The sequence below is a fragment of the Amphibalanus amphitrite genome, unplaced genomic scaffold, assembly GCF_019059575.1.
Source record: "Amphibalanus amphitrite isolate SeventyFive unplaced genomic scaffold, NRLGWU_Aamphi_draft 000553F_arrow, whole genome shotgun sequence".
Lineage (NCBI taxonomy): Eukaryota > Metazoa > Arthropoda > Thecostraca > Balanomorpha > Balanidae > Amphibalanus > Amphibalanus amphitrite.
Window position 1 is genome coordinate 339,418 of NW_024882047.1, and position 16,247 is coordinate 355,664.

General features: G+C 55.4%; 1 protein-coding gene across 2 annotated transcripts in view; it reads right to left on the reverse strand.

Moving 5' to 3' along the window:
* Window positions 1-1,179: 1,179 nt before the first annotated feature.
* The window catches only part of LOC122393778 (forkhead box protein O-like), an 89,083-nt gene continuing 74,015 nt past the window's right edge, over window positions 1,180-16,247 (reverse strand). Inside the window, exons 3-4 of one of the 2 annotated variants that reach the window (XM_043390145.1) lie at window positions 13,227-13,917; window positions 1,180-1,575 (exon numbers count right to left, since the gene is read on the reverse strand). In XM_043390145.1, the coding sequence (XP_043246080.1) occupies window positions 13,234-13,917 (684 nt within the window). In that variant the 3' untranslated portion in view covers window positions 1,180-1,575; window positions 13,227-13,233. Of the gene's footprint in view, window positions 1,576-12,660; window positions 13,918-16,247 lie in introns of those variants that run through there. The other variant, XM_043390146.1, reaches the window with a different exon arrangement.

Here is a 16,247-nt window from a genome sequence, read left to right on the forward strand (position 1 = left end):
GCGGCGGCGAGCGGGAGGGAGGGTGGGTGGGTCGGGGCTGGGCTCGATACGGCGCCGGTAGACGCGCCGCCTTTCGATGTTCCGGTGCTAGTATCGTTGTTGATATATAGTCATTATAAAACTATCAAAATGCAACCAGTCCCGAGACAAACCACTCTGGGTGGGGCGCGGCGGCCCATTTTGATTTGTGCATCATTAGCTAGTCGCGGTGTGAGCGGTAGGCGGGGAGGGGGGCTGAGCGAGGCACAGGGCGCGGGCCGGTGGCGCCTGCCAGCAGGGTACACAGCACGGCCGGCGCTCGGAGGCACACACAAAGCGGGGGCGAACAACGCGCGGCGGGCTGCCCGCAGGCCGACCTACGACCGACTACCGTGTGACCTAGCGCCCACCCGGGCCGGGCGCGCCTCACCCCAGCGGGGGCGCCGCGCCCCCGGCCGAATAACGCACCTCGAGAAACAGGCAACGCTCTCGGTAACACCGAATACGAACAAGATCTGCCTAGGCGTAACACGTCTCGAATATGGAGAGAGAATCCATCCCGGCGGCGCCGCGCCACGCTCCAAACCAAACTAAGTACCTCACTTATGGAAAGAACCGTGTGTGTCAATTCATTGACGACATAACGTTCGCGATTACTGTACACTAAATACAATCAGATTATCTGTCTGTACTGAACACATGAGTGGAACTCTCCAGATGCCCTTTCAGCATATATAATTATATATATATATATATATATATATATATATATATATATATATATATATATATATATATATATATATATATATATATATATATATATATATATATATATATATATATATATATATATATATATATATATATATATATATATATATATATATATATATATATATATATATATATATATATATATATATATATATATATATATATATATATATATATATATATATATATATATATATATATATATATATATATATATATATATATATATATATATATATATATATATATATATATATATATATATATATATGCTGACAGGCAAAAGCCGCGTTCACGGTATTTGTACGATTGTAAAGGCTCTGTTTCGCTCGGAGTCGGAAGCGGCTGCGGTGCTGCTACGCTTTCTCCGGGCGCCAGCCCAGGCCAGCTCTGAATATATACACTCACACGCACACACACAGAGCCTCCTACCCAATATATACTATGTACATGTGCATATGTAGGTGTGCATGCGCTAACGTACTGCACGCGCCCAGCGCTACCGCGCGTGTGCACACCGGCACACCAGATCCCCACGCCGACGGCATCGGTCCCCGCTTCGTTCCATCGCCTCTGCTGCCGTCAGTGGCGAGCCGACACCGGGCTCGGTCCGAGGACCGACCCCCGCGGCGGCTGGCCAACATCCCGACTGTCCCTCGGCTGCCAGACGGCAGCGCCACGTCGCCCGTGCGGCCGACACACGTACTACTGGTTCGCCTTGCGGCCGCTGGAGGCGCTGGCCGCGCTGCTGGTGGCTGCGGCCATTCGTCCGGGCAGACGTAATGGCACTTTGTGCTGCGCTTTGCTGCAACTCGGTATCTGAAAAAAAGGGGAAATTTGGTCAAACCTAACTGCATCTGGCGCGACTCGCGACGACAGGTTCGATTAAACGGGGAACGGCGCCCGAGCCCAACCCAGCAGGATTCAGGAATGAAAAGTAGCAGACATGCCAAGGTTCATGCAGCAAATTGAGAGAAGTTCATGCTATATGCAGGGCATTGTGTGGTGCTTGGAAGATTCCAGCCGGGCGTAGTCAGTTGTTATAAAGCGAGTGTATGCAAAGAAGAGCTGGGTCGATGAGGCAGCTCCGCATTGTCCTATTTAGCGATCATCGCTAGCGGACGTCTTTATGTAAAAAGGCCCGGGTATGTCACTTCTGCCTATCGGACGCTGCATGAGGCGTATAAGACTTCCGTTCTGCCATTCCTGCAGATTGTAAGTCCGTCTGGCAATAACCTTAAGGCAAAGCAATGGCAGCATTGAAGCGCGCACTAGGGTGAACCAATTCACCACCGTCCCTTGCTGTGCCGGTCGAACAACGTCACAAAACTCGACCCAGGCTAACCCACCAGCCGTGCCCAGGCGCTGACCCACCACCCATCCTACTTCACCCCGCCGTATCCGGCACGCAGCACGCAGCGGCGGCGCCGCAACTCCAGCAATGCATTCTTAATACTGACACTTCCAGCCCTTTAAAACTTGGCAGCTGAAACGAAAACTTTTCCGATATGCGACCGCGTCCGTCGCCTGCGCTCCCTCCCGGCCGCTCCCCAGTCGGCGGAGCCGGCACCGCTGTCGATATGCGTGAACCGGCACGGAAAATCAGAATTAAGTGCGGCTAGGCACGCATCGGCTGCGCCAGCTTGAGAGATGTCGATACACACACGCACACAAGCAAGGGAACCGAACAAGGGAGCAGGCGGAGGGTTGGGCGGGAGCCGGGTTGGTGCCAGCCCCCGCCCCGGACTGCAGTGAGCGCTACCGTCAGCATGAGCACCCAGCGGTGGTTGCCGTCCGATGACGGCTGCTCGCAGCTACAGACTAAGCCCCCAGCATCAGCATTCAGCACCAGCTCCCAGCAACAACACCAGCTCCCAACACCAGCTCCAGTTTCATCACCAGCACCACGGTAGTGCTGGCACCAAGTCCCACCGGGCTGAGGGCGCCGACGGTCCTTTCTCAACATACAGCGGCCTCGGGCGGCCGCTGAGGTCCACCACACGCTCGAGGACAAGCACACTACACCGCCAGGTAGGTATACATAGTTGCAGCGGGCCCGACAGGGGCGGGGGCGGGGGCGGGGGCGGGCGCCTGACCTCGCCGCCGGCCAAGGCCGCCGTGGTTCGGGCCGTCGCCACCAGGGGGTGTGCAACATTCGAGCTCCTACGGGCGTCTCGTCTAACTTGGCGGACCGACCAACCGACTGACCGACCGACTAGGCGAGCGAGGGAGCGACCGGTCCAAGGTCGATGGGTCAGAGTTCGTTTTTTTTTTCTTCCTCCGAGGAACTCTGAAATAGGAGTTAGGACTACACAGTAAATACCTCATAGCCCGTTTCTTCATATGCCATATCATCTGTTCATTGCTCACATCCCAGAGCTCCGTTCTGAAGGGGTTGGTTAGGTAGGACGCCCTGAGTGCCAGTGCTGGACGTTAGAGCCACCGCCACCCATGTCACGACACTGTGACAGCTGCTGGCTGCAGTGAGGTCGGCGCCAGCGTCGCAAGAGGCGGAGGTCACTCAATGGCCGGTGACGCGGCCTTGTAGACCTCTCTGAGGTCGGCACTTCTGCCTGAGGTCTGTGGTGGCCTGATTAATGCCTGAGGTTGGCGGTGGCCTGTCCTCAGAGGCACCTAGCCTCTCGGATGCGGCGGCGGCCGACAGATGAGGACTGAGACCGGCAGCGCCAGCCGGGGTGCCGCATAGCCGGCCGAGCCTGCAGTCGGCGGCCGGACGTTCAGCTCTCCAGGCGCTCCCTACAGCCATCACATAAATCGCCGCCAGCTGAAAATATAGCCGGCACTTCCCGGGATAAGACTTCATCATAAAAACTGTCCAGAGACCACTAGAGAACTTTGGAGAAGATAAGTAGGCCTGCCGAGAGGGCGGAGCACCACCCGGCGGCGCGGCGCGGCGTGAGGAGCGCGCTGCAGCCGCCGCCCACTCGCGCCAATTTAATGCAGATCATTTGAATTCTCACACTGGCGACCGGGCAATCGTGCAGCGGCTCAGCTGATTAGGACTGAGCGCCATCGAATTACGATTATGTCACTTTGATAAATGTTTCCCCATTGTGGAGCATAATGGATGGGAGGCCCGAGTGCCGAGGACGATGAGGTCTCGCCGAGATGGCACATAAATTTGGAATTTCTAATAAAAAATCCGGAAAAATTTCACGATTCATCTCTCTGGATGGGAAGATTTTCTGCACTGGCAGCGGAAAAGAAAGGAATAGAGATGATCTGTCGTGAGCGCGGTATTGGCGCGGAAAATGGACGAGCCCTGGGGGTGGTGTCGGGGCGGAGTGCCGCCCACTGCAGCCGGCGCCGCCGCTGGCCGTCGGGAAGGCGGTGTGAAATTAGTCCCGACCGCCGGAGATCAGCGCGCCCGCCGTCTCCAAATCAGCATTCAGCGTTCCGCCGGCGCCGGCGCCGTCTGTCAGCAGTGATGGACTGCTGAGAGGAGCCGTCTGAGGTCGGCAGCGGCGCGGCGGCGGGCCATTTTACGGCGGTCTGCCCGGCCGGCGCGGCGGTGGGGTAGGTCAGGCTGCAGCGCGGCGCGCCGTGCGGCAGGCCCGCCGCCGCCGCCGCTCGGGTGAGGCAGGTCGGGTCGGCCGCCGCCGTCGTCTCCGCCAACCAACTAAGCCGGTTATGGCATTCCTCGGGCGCGGCCGGCGGGGGCGGCAACTGGAAGTTGTCTGCAGCGGCAACTGGGCCGTCCATCACTGTAATGACCGGCCGACACCCATTTTGGAGCGGCGCCGGACCGGGCCGTATTGATCTCAGGCGGCCTCAACTGGCGGCGCGGCCGCCTCGGCCGCCGCCGCGCCACTTCCCACCCGTGAGCTGCTGATTACCAGACGACTTTAGAACGAATCAATATTTCAGCATGGCCGGCCTATTGAATTATTGACCGGCCATTATAATCCAGAGGGTGCAGAGAGTCCGGTGGCGGTATGGTTATTGGTTAGCCGCGCCACGAAATAACCGGCCGGGACGCGCGACCAGCAACGTCCATTAAAACAGCGTGCCACGCGTTATTGCGCAGCATACGCCGGTCCCTGACCTAACATTTGCATCATAAAATGAGTCGTTTCATAAATTATAGTGCTGCGAAGTTTGGTGAAATCAATATAACTAGGTGTCCCGGCCATCGGCCGTAGAAGTTAATTGCGGAACAATTAACATCCACGTTAACGGGTAAGCGCATCCCAAGAGCATTGTTTGCTGCGTGGTATGAGTGGGAACAAGAGGTCGCTACCTCGCGGGATAGGTGCTTGCACGTGCCTTGCGGAGGGAGTTCGTTGCTGCAGGCGCTACACAGCACCCCGAGTGGCACGGAGTCACGGACTGGCGCTCCAGCTGACGCCTCCAGTGCGACCGGCGCGACACGACGCGAGGAGGAGTGGTAGATAGACGGCAGAGCGAGAAGGAGAGAGAGAGAGAGAGAGAGAGAGAGAGAGAGAGAGAGAGAGAGAGAGAGAGAGAGAGAGGGGGAGAGAGAGGAGAAAGACGACAGCGATGCAGAGCTGATATAGCTGATGAAGAAAAAATTGGACGAGACAGCAGAGTTGAGAACATCCAGAGAAGGAATGCGTTCAAAGTAAAAACGGCACAATAAAAACAATATAGCGAATGTGCAGGCGCAGCAAAGGCAGCAATGAAATGAGGTGCAGCAGTGAAGGCACACCGCATCTTGGAAGGGACAGGACCGCATCTGCCTGCCTGCCAGCCCCAGGCCGACATAAATTCCGGTTTGAATTCGCGTATGACGCTAATGGTGGGCTGGTAGGATTTACGCGGCCGGCCGCGGGAGGGGAGGGACACCAGCTGGGACAGGGCTGGCGGCGCGGCGGCATCCATCAGGGCCGGCCGACAACCCCAGACACGAGTCGTCACCGTCCGGAGGCATACATACATCGTGAACTGCAGACGGAGCCACTCTGCCGCTGATACAGAAAAAGGCTCGCGCCGGGTCATCGCGCCGGGCTGCATTCCTCAACTCTGACTGCTTTGATAATGGACTAGCCGCCACATTACATTGACTTGTGACGCGGGAAATACATCTTAAAAATAAACTATGTGGTTGCAATCATCAGTACCTGCAATCCACGAAAGCTGAGGCCATCCGTATGGGCGATCAATCTCAGCACTCCGTGCCGGCACCTGCATCAGACTCAGCTATCGGCCACCGGTCAGCCATTGGCCCACTGCAGCGCGGCTCCAGGCACCCTCAGTCAGGGCGCGTCCGATTCAATCCCGGTCAGATAAGCCCTAAATCCCATTTAATCGCTAGAAACGTCCTGATCGCTGTTGGTGCGGACAATTTATATGCTAAGTAACACGGAGAGCGTGAGGAAGGGTGGCTCGCCGACCGCCGAGAAGACGCCGGCGAGCCTCGGCGAGAAACTCTCGGAGAGCCTCGACGGCAGGAGAGCGCTGCCCTCCCACCTAGCGAGTACTGGACGAAATGAGGCCCATACTGTATATAACATGGTGACACTAATATCAGCCCAACAGATGCTCCATTTCACTACACAAAGACGCGAGCAAAACACGTCATAGTGGTTACCAAAACGATTTTGCTGGGATATTACTTTAGACATTTGCATGTTGTTGGTATCATGTATCGATTTATCATTATGGAACACCAGCTGTTCAAAAGCGTGTTTGCTTTTGTAAGTAAAGATACAAGGAACGGCTCCAATGCGTATAAAGTAAAAAGCCCTAGTGTGCATAGACATCAGCAGCAAAAGCTAAAGCATGCAGACGGGTCCACTCGAAGAAATGATGAGAAGTCGAGAAGCGAATTTGGCCGCCGAAGTGCGGTGTAGCTAGGAGTCTCATTACACCGTTAGAGAGCATTTGCCACGCGGTGGTAGATGTAGCGCACTGAGAGGCTCGCCAGTCGCCACACACCAGCCGTGAGCCGGGAGCCAGGAGCCGGGATCCGTGTGCTCTCTGTGCGGCGGGAGGCTCTCCGTACCGCCCGATCGTCGTCCCCGCAGCACTGGCGCCGCTCGGGCTGGCAGTTTGTATGCATAGCCGAGCGAGGCGATGGTTTAATTCGGGTGCGTCCGGGCGTAACAAGGCCGTACTGGAGCGGCACAGCGGCCGTCCCGAGCCGGCAATCTGCTCCAATCCGCCGGCGCGCCGCCATAACCGCAGTGGATGGCGCGGCACAGAGTACGGCCGACGGTGGCGCAGAGCACGGCTGGCTACGGCGCAGAGCACGGCTGGCTACGGCGGATAGAACAGCCGAGTACGGCCCAGAGCGAGGCTGAGCACGGCCCACATCACAGCCGGCTTAGACAGAGAGCTCGGCCAGCACGGCGGATTGCACGACTGGCTGAAACAAGAACGACCTAGTACGACGGAGAGCACAGACTAGAACGGAGGGAGCACGGTTGGCTTATGCGTCTAAGATAGCACGCCGGGTAGGCAAAGCAGAGAACGACCGATACGGCAGCCAGCACGGCCGAGTACGGTAGAAAATACGGCCGGCTACGGTGGATATTGCACGGCGAAAGAAACGCCACTTTGGACATTGAATGCTTCTTCGACAGAGCATACCAGTCGAAGGCAAGGATACCAAAGCTACCATCGAAGTGTCAATACGACCGAAGCAAAGCCGTCGGTGCCCCCAACTTCCTGAACAAGGCTTTATAATCAAGCATATGCCTTCTACCTAGAACATAACGCACTCATATTTGTAGGTTCGTATAAAACCCCTAAAAGTAGGTATCCTATATGCGGAAAGAGCGGATGGTAAGAACGCCACTGCCAGATCAGATTTGGAGGAGCTGGGGGACGGTGCAGCGTCTGCGCACGGCTCGCGGGAATTATACGGTCACGCACGGCTTCCGATTAATTCCAGTTGCACGATAGGATGATTGCGGATTACATTATACACGCTTTCCTGCAAAAGCTTGAGAGCTTACGCAAGCACTTACCCGTTCAAGTATTATGTATTGGTAAGTCTTAGTTTTAATCGCACTTCCCACGGATTAAGAATAAAAATCTAAGCGATAGGGTACCTAAATCAGTACCAATTGCTTGAGGAATGATACTTTAAATTCAGATTAATGAAACTTGGAATAGTCATATTTTTTTCCTATCGAAGCTACGATGCCTTGAACAAACAGTACTTTATTGTGATGATTCAAGATACCCAATAAATTAGTTAGTGAGCAAACGGAGTGCTTCATGAAATAGCAGTCACCAGAACCGTTCAAACCCAACTAAAATGTCGCATAAATCGGTTTGCGATGTTTTGGAAGCTACCCGGACTAAAAGTTTCTGCAGCCGTTTCCGATTTGAGTGATTCATATTCGGCTTGGGCCGCGGCCCGGCCGAGTTGCCTTGGGAGCCAGTGCCAACTGTTGCGGTGTTTCGGGGACGGGACGGCGGCGGGGGGGGGGGGGGGGACTTTCTTCTCTGGCAGCGGCGGCGGAGGCGGCGGCGGCGCGTCGCGACTGCGTGTTGCTCCCTCCGACTCGTAATTGAGTCAGGTCAGGTACGCAGTCCGGCCTCCGACGCAAGACAAATGTGAAAAGTTAGATCCCTTCGAAAAGTTAGCTCATTTAACTTGCAGGTCACTTTGCAATGCAGATTTACGTTGGAAGGCTGACTCAAAGACGGTCGCCTAGCGGGCTGAACGGTAAACGCACGGCGCACAAAGCAAACGTCCCAAATAATTGAGGTAGGCCGGCGTAAAATGCCAATTATTGGGCTGGTCGGATGACACCTGGTTGGCGGCTGCCTGCTCGTCCCTGGGGCGTCCATTATACGGCGCGGCGCCCGCTCCGGCGGCGCACACGGCCGCCACTTAGCATATACCACGGCCGACGGCGCCGGCGGCAGCGACGGCGCGCGCGCCAGTGCCGGCGCCGGCGGCGATCCCGCATCGATCCAACCATTAAACTCACACGGCCTGATCGCTATTGACGACAAAAAACGACGAAGGGAATAAATGGCGAGCCGTAACTTTTCTCATTCGGTGTGTGCTGAAATGGCGGCTTTCAGCCGGTCGCCGGTCGCGGCGTGGCCGCGCCATATCCGGTATAGGTACAGTGACCGGGGGGGGGGGGGGGGGGAGGTACCCGGCTCCAGGTCACCTAGTGGCACGGCTCCAGCGCAGGCTGGACAGGCCTGCCGCTATCGACACGGTCTGCCCCTGGGCTGGTGCGTGGCGGTCACATCCCGTCCTCTGCCAGCCTGTTTCCCCTCCGCAACAGGTGCCGTCGCTGACAACATCAAAGGCGTTCAGTGGTGGACCGCGGCGCCGCCGGCGACGGCTGGCGACGAGAGGCGGCGGGGTGACTGTACCGGGTAGATTTACCAGCTTATAATCTGACTACGCATTACCAGCTGACTGTACCGGAACATGGTACATAAAATCAGCATTAGCTGTGCTGATTATATGCAGCAGTCCAGCTGACTACATACACCAGCTGGCTGGATCGGCTGACTGTGACGAGAAACCGGACCATGCTGACCGTCGACTCCACGACGGCACATCATCTCGCCTGATGTCCGCCTGACATCAGACAGGCGTGTGACGGCGTGCTGACACCAGACAGGCGTGTGACAGGGCTGGAGACAGCGCCGGGAGTGCGATGCACCCCGCCTGCACGTTGCAGTGCGCTGCAACCGTCCCGACTCACACACCGACCCATTGTCTGCACGACCAAGGTCCCGCGGGCGACGCTAAAAACGGCTCGGAGGCGACCCGCTGTTCGTAAGAACGTGAGGTCGGTGGTGGCGTGACCCACAGCCCTGGACTGCGGACAGTGGGCCATCACGCTGCCATGCAGGATTACAGGCTGAAACGTTGGCAAGCTTGGAGGCTCGTGGTGCGGTGCACTATCGCTATCCACCGATTTTTATTATAGTGAAAATATCAACTCGCTCAGCTCTCTGTCTCGTGTCGGTTTTCACCAGACCTGCTGTGATCAGCGATACCGAACTGACCCCGTCGGAGCAGTCTGGCCGATGGTTTGACCGGGCTGGGTCGCCCGTCCGACACAGCGCGAGGGGACTCGAGCGGTGGACGAGCCGCCTCCCATTGAGTGGCCGTCGTTTTTGTTCTCCCTCGGCGGCCAGCCGAGCGGCGCACTCCTCAGTCTCCATTTCTGCCGCGGGCGATATTGCCACCGGCGATGTATCGCCGAGGCGACTGGGAACGCAGGCCATCGTCTGCTGGTGGGCTACGTCCCCGTTCGTTTCAGATATAGCGACCTAACAAAAAGCGCGACTGATGGGCTGCGGTCTTAGACCAGGGAACGATTGGCAGGGCGGACGGCATTATACCAACGTCTTCGGTCATGTCACGGGTAGGAGGGGTAGGAGAAACGTTATCTCTGTAGGTCCATGTCGCAAGTGGACGCTGGAAACAAGGCCGCCTGATGGAAATTAAGCAGTTTAATCCGAAAGTTTTAGCCGGGAGAAAATCAATTACCTAGTTATTGCGTAGTAGCATACGGATTCTGCTAGGTTCGGTATGGTATGGACTCAGTGAGGTCAGGTCTGGTACAAACTCTGTGAGACTCGGTCCGGCACACACCGCCCGGCTGCAGGTTCACCCGACCAACCTATCGTTCAGCAGCTCACCCGCCGACCGGCTGACCCGCTCCCATTTATCCCACCCGAACCACTAACGATGTCAATATTTCGCCACCAATTCGGACCGGCGTCGAACGCCAGTGATTTTTTCTTTCAACGGCTGGCCGCTGCGTGCCCGGGTGCGTTTCAGCGCCGTCCGATCGGCTTTAGTTGCTGACGGTAGCCAATGACGACCTCTGCAGGCTCGAAGCCGTGGCCCCTTTATTGCCAATATCGGCAGCGAATGACCCATTCGGAGATGGCCCCCGATGAAATCCAACGTTCAGCATGGTGGGTACTCATCGGTAGATGAGCGTATAATTTATTTAGCACAATTTACTAAAGCGAATAAACTTTTTAAAATTGATGTTGGATCGGTTAACAGCCCTGAACTTAATTTTCCATTTTCGACGAATTATGTAGGTACAGCTAATCTTGACAGACTTCTACGTTATGGCTGACGATTTATGCCATGCTGATCTGTCACATTACTTTATTATTTCATCCATTCACCAGAATCCGTCACCTCTTTTTATTTGCCCGAAGTTTGACATTTCTTGTTACAGTAGGCATAAGACGGGATTGCAAAAATCTAGAATGACAAGCTTGTCTCCCGATTAGCAATGGCATCAAAACTGGCCTGATGTGCTGACCGGTAGAGCATCTCGGTCTGTTGGTTTCGACAGTGCGTTTGTCGGAGTGTGCGTGCGTCCAACAGTGCGGCAGTCATTTCGGTCTGTTGGTCTCGACAGCGCGTCTGTGCGACAGTCGTCCAGTCAGAGCTATGACGACCGATGAGCTATAGTCCGTTTCTGCTCGCTTGTCCGGCTTTCAGATGGCCGGTCTCTCAACGTCCCATCCGACGTCCTTTTCCTATCGATTGCCGCTCCAGAGATATGACAGCTACGAAACGACCATGTTTTCTGCGAGTAGATGGAAGTTTACGGCCCAAGTTGAGGAAATATGAGACATCGTGATTAGGCCCGCTGGTGGAAGGGTCGAAGGGTCGCGGTAGTGATCGGTCGATGACAACAGATCATCTTTTTGAAGTCGTGCGGCGCGTGTCTCCTCGAGTCGGTGCATTTCGAGCTAAGAAAGGAATGGTCTCAAACCGAGCTCATCAGCACTCCACCGGCCAGCAGGGAGCGTTCGACCGAGAGCCGGCGCCCTAGCCGCGACGTAACGAGCAGTCCCTTCCAGCCGATCGCTCGCGGCCAAATCAAGCGAGCGAAAAGACGAAAAATGGCGCGAGAAGAGGTCGGAGAGGCTGGGGACGATAGCCTTTCTCGATTATTATCGGCGCCAAAGATAAGAAAAGTGCGTACAGGCAGTCAGCTCACGAAGTCGGACGACTTAAACCGCATTTTCCAACAGAGATTGGGTAATTTTTAGTTGGCCTCGTTGGCATGCACCGCGTTAATCTTCAAAGTCATTTTGGCATGCTACTTTTGATCTAATTTTCTGCGGCGGTGAATCTGCGGCTGGTGCGGCGCCGCTCGGCCAGTCGGCGGTTCAGCGGGGCCGGCGAGGGCACGTCACCCCGGTCCGGCCGCGCCCTGAGGGCCGCCGCGGCGAATCAATACGGCGCCGCTCCTCCGCGGCGGCCGCCGCGCCAGCCGGCAGCCCCTTCGCGCTCTGATTAAAACCGAAAGGCTTCAGCGCGCCGGCCGGCCGCGCACTCGTCAAATGAAACTAATTTCGCCGCACCGAAAACCTTTACACGTAATTTGCCGTTCATTTAAATCGCCAATGATGGGCCGTAAATTTCGACAGGAAATGAGATTCAGGATTTAGCTGGCGGCCGCGCGCTCGACGGCACTGGGCGACGACTCGGCTCAGGAAATGTGACCGTCGTCACCGTCTGCCCGGAGCCGTGATACCCGCCTCAGCGCCCGTCAGCGCTGGAAATTACCCGCAGCTGTAACTCTGCCACTGCTCGCAGCACCAGCGGTCACCAGCGAGCTGATTAAATGATTGGCCGAGTGAGCTGAGCGGCGCATCAGCACAGTCGGCCGCAGCGCACCGCAGTGACAGGCCAATGCCGGCGATGACCGCCGAAGCGCTCAACGCGCACGCAACTTCAAAGATGGATTGACGTTGAATTTAATTAAAGGCTGTGAGAGCCAGCAACATATGCATAGCCGCGGCGTTCGATGTGATGCCGCATCAAAACTGGAAATCAAAAGAATCCGGCAGACAGGATGCGAAGCTCGCGCCTCGCACCACACGGTTCGGAGAGTTATCATGCAAAAGCAGGCGAATATTGCGAGATGGTGCGCGTTACAGGAAAAAAAGCACGACTACAGATGCTGTCAGTTTATTACGCCTTTTGCTTCTTGATTGAGAGCATGCCGTTACGGAAGAACACGAAACAGAAACCAAAGAAGTGCAGCTGCGATAAAACATAACATCCGAAAGCTCACAGGCTTCCCAATTAAAACACAGACACTCAATATGACGGCGCCTCGCTGCGTCAGCGGGCGACTCGTGCATGCCACTCACATAGAGAATACCTCACATGCACCCCAACAACATATCTCGGCCACGGAGTGTGCTTCAATCGCAATAGAGACCACATGCGACGGCGGGCTGCTGGCGGCTCCTCACAATACAGTGAGGACAAAATGGGAGCCCGCCCTATAAGACCTCCCGGGCGGACCTCCCTATAAGACAGACCTGTCACTCGTGGGAAGCCGGACAGACCCATTATTTGACGGTCACAGATCCAGACCTGCGGCCGCATTCATCTGTCACCCGCAGACCGGAGCGGCTGGCCGAGGTTCGGCCGGGTGGGCAGTCCGGGGGCCCATCGGGCTGCGACATGCGGCGCACATGCAGGCGAACTACGTCCTCGGGTCGGTACTCACAAAATGTCTAGTCTACCAGCGGCGGGTTGAGGTGTTGCCAGTGCCGCGGCCCGGGCCCGCTGACGTAGCCGGCGCCGTGGTGACGCGCATCACCCGGGAGACCCCGGTGGTGCGCCGCCGCCGCTGCCGCCGCCGCCTGCGCTGCCGCCGCCTGGTTGAACGTGAAGTCCAGGTTGCCCTCCATGCTGAGCTCCTGCTTGATGATGTTGTCCACGTCGCAGTCGAAGCCGCCCTGGAAGGTATCCAGGTCGAGGTCGACGGGCATGTTGTTCTGCTGCAGCAGACCCATGACGTTCGACATGAGCTGGGAGGGTGTCTGCGCCTCCTCGGAGCGGCCCGGCGCGCGCAGACTGCCCCCGCCCACCGAGGGCGGCTGCTGCGCCTGGCTGCTGACGGGCGGCGGCGGCGGCGGCTCGGCGAACGCGCCGCCGCCGAACCCGGCACCCGGCGTGTAGCTGCCGCCCGACGACGACGACGAGCTGAACAGCGTCGAGGGCGACGCGCCGAACGACGAGACGGGCGAGCTGTAGCTGGGCGAGCCGGCGAACGGTGCGCCGCTGCTGACCGGCAGGCCGCTGTGGTAGAGACCGGCCGCCTCGGCCGCCGCCGCTGCCGCTGCCGCCGCCGAGTGGTACTGCTCCACCGTCTGACTGGGAGACATGCTACTGACGCTGGCCGCCGGGGACACCGACTGAGAAACACGGGGACAAGGGGGACGGCAGTCAGCACACAGAGAAGTCGATATCGAAGCGTGCTGACACAGACATTGCTGATGACGATTGACTCTCATGCAATGTGAACAGCAGCGACAAGTGCAACACTATCAACGACTTATTGGATTTTACTTGACCGATTATTAATGGAGCACGCTTTTTGCAGTCGTATAAATATGGGAACGCATGCTTTCGGGTCGGTGCTTCTGAAATTCCAATACAGCTCGAGTGGAAGAAAAATCAGTCATTACAAACCCAGCCAGGCCAGTCCTAGCCTAGATGACCGTCTACGTGAGCCAGGTCAGTCCTAACCGACGCGACGGCGGGAGTGAGGTAGGTCAGGTCCAGCCGGTAGGAGTGAGGTAGGTCAGGTTCAGCCGACGATAGGAGTGAGGTAGGTCAGGTCCAGCCGACGGTAGAATTGAGGTAGGTCGGGCCCAGCCGACGGTAGGAGTGAGGTAGGTCAGGTCCAGCCGACGGTAGAATTGAGGTAGGTCGGGCCCAGCCGACGGTAGGAGTGAGGCAGGTCAGGTCCAGCCGACGGTAGAATTGAGGCAGGTCAGGTCCAGCGGACGGTAGAATTGAGGTAGGTCAGGTCCAGCCGACGGTAGAATTGAGGTAGGTCAGGTCCAGCCGACGGTTGAATTGAGGCAGGTCAGGTCCAGCGGACGGTAGAATTGAGGTAGGTCAGGTCCAGCCGACGGTTGAATTGAGGCAGGTCAGGTCCAGCCGTCCGTAGAACTGAGATAGGTCAGTTTCAGCTCAGCCGAGCTGCCGCGAGATCGCGCGGTGCCATCTGCAAGTGGACTGCAGAATGGATGCCATCCTGGGATCGAGCCGTCAGCAGCGACCGACGTGCCATCTGGAGGCCAATAAAACCCATCGCCTTCCCCTCTCTAAATCCAGAATGGCCTCTGGAAGTCCGGAGCAATTCTACAAACTGCGGACATTAATAACTTTTATGTCCGTTCGTATTACTTGAGGCAGAGCTGGATATTACGGTCGTTTGAGTTACTGCCGTCGCAAACTGACGAGAAATGTATAGGTCATCATAAATAAATTCTAGATGTGCGTCGCATATTTCATGTGGCATCGCATGAAATAGAAAAATAGGAAAAAGAATAGGTACAAAGGTTCAGGAATGGGATAATGATGTAAAAGAGAGAAGAGAAACGAAAAGAAGAGGACAGACCATGTGAAAGATTGTCAAATAGGTATGCAAAGTTTTCCGAGAGCATAGGTACCTACCCTAACGTTATACCTAACGATTAGCATGCTTGATAAACGATATTTCTATTTTTATTGAATATGTTTTTATTAAACGCATCAAAGAACGATACCGAGACTGAACATGGAGCTCAGGTTAACCCTCGCCCTGGCAGGGCATTTTTCATAACACGGCCTGGCAGGGGGGGGGGTCGATGCGACCCCCCCCCCCTCGCGATTGGCTCCTATGGCACCTAGAAATACCAAATTTGGTAGGTAGGTGGGCCCCCTGGATTTCTCGCCCCTGTGCAAATTTGGTTGCTCTAGGTCAATATTTAGGGGAGTTTTGGGGGTATAAATGTAGAAATTTCGCTAAAAACAGGTGAAAATTTTTTCGCTTATAACTTTTGATCTAATTAAGATAAAGAAAAAAGAAAGGCACCAGTGAACTCAGCACGTCAAGGCGCGTCGAATGATATACTTTCAAGCTTGCTTAAGTGTACTTAAAGTTTTTCTTAAATTTTAAGTAAACTTAAATTAATAAATTAAGTTCAAGTTAACCTAATTGCAGCATATCGCATATCATTCGATTTGGCTGATCACCGGGAACACAATGGTACCATTTTTTAAGCTCTAGCGTCATTATGTGCCATGTTATTGGCAAAAACGTCATTTGACCTCAGTTGACCTCATTTGACCTGACCCATGGATAAGTACACCAAACAAAGAAGCACCAAGTGACCTGCTGTTGAGTACCGTGGTTTCAAAGCACAAAAGTGATAGAACGAAGCGGATATCTCCAGTATTTTCCGAAATTAGTATTTTCCCATAGGCTTAACATTACGACGTAATGACCTCTAACTGACCTCAGGTCAGTGACCTCAAAAAAGCCGGACTACATGTTATACAACTCGGTGAACTTAGCACATCCTGAAAGTTTGAAGGAAATCAGTCGAAAACTGTGAGTTGGACAGGTGCAAAAAGAAAACTGAAATTTGACCATGACCTTGTACCGGTTTTTCTGACCTGGTGACCTGACCCAAGGTCACCCGGACCTGAAATTTTCAGGTCATATGTAAAAAGGTTGCCCCATAGGCTGTGC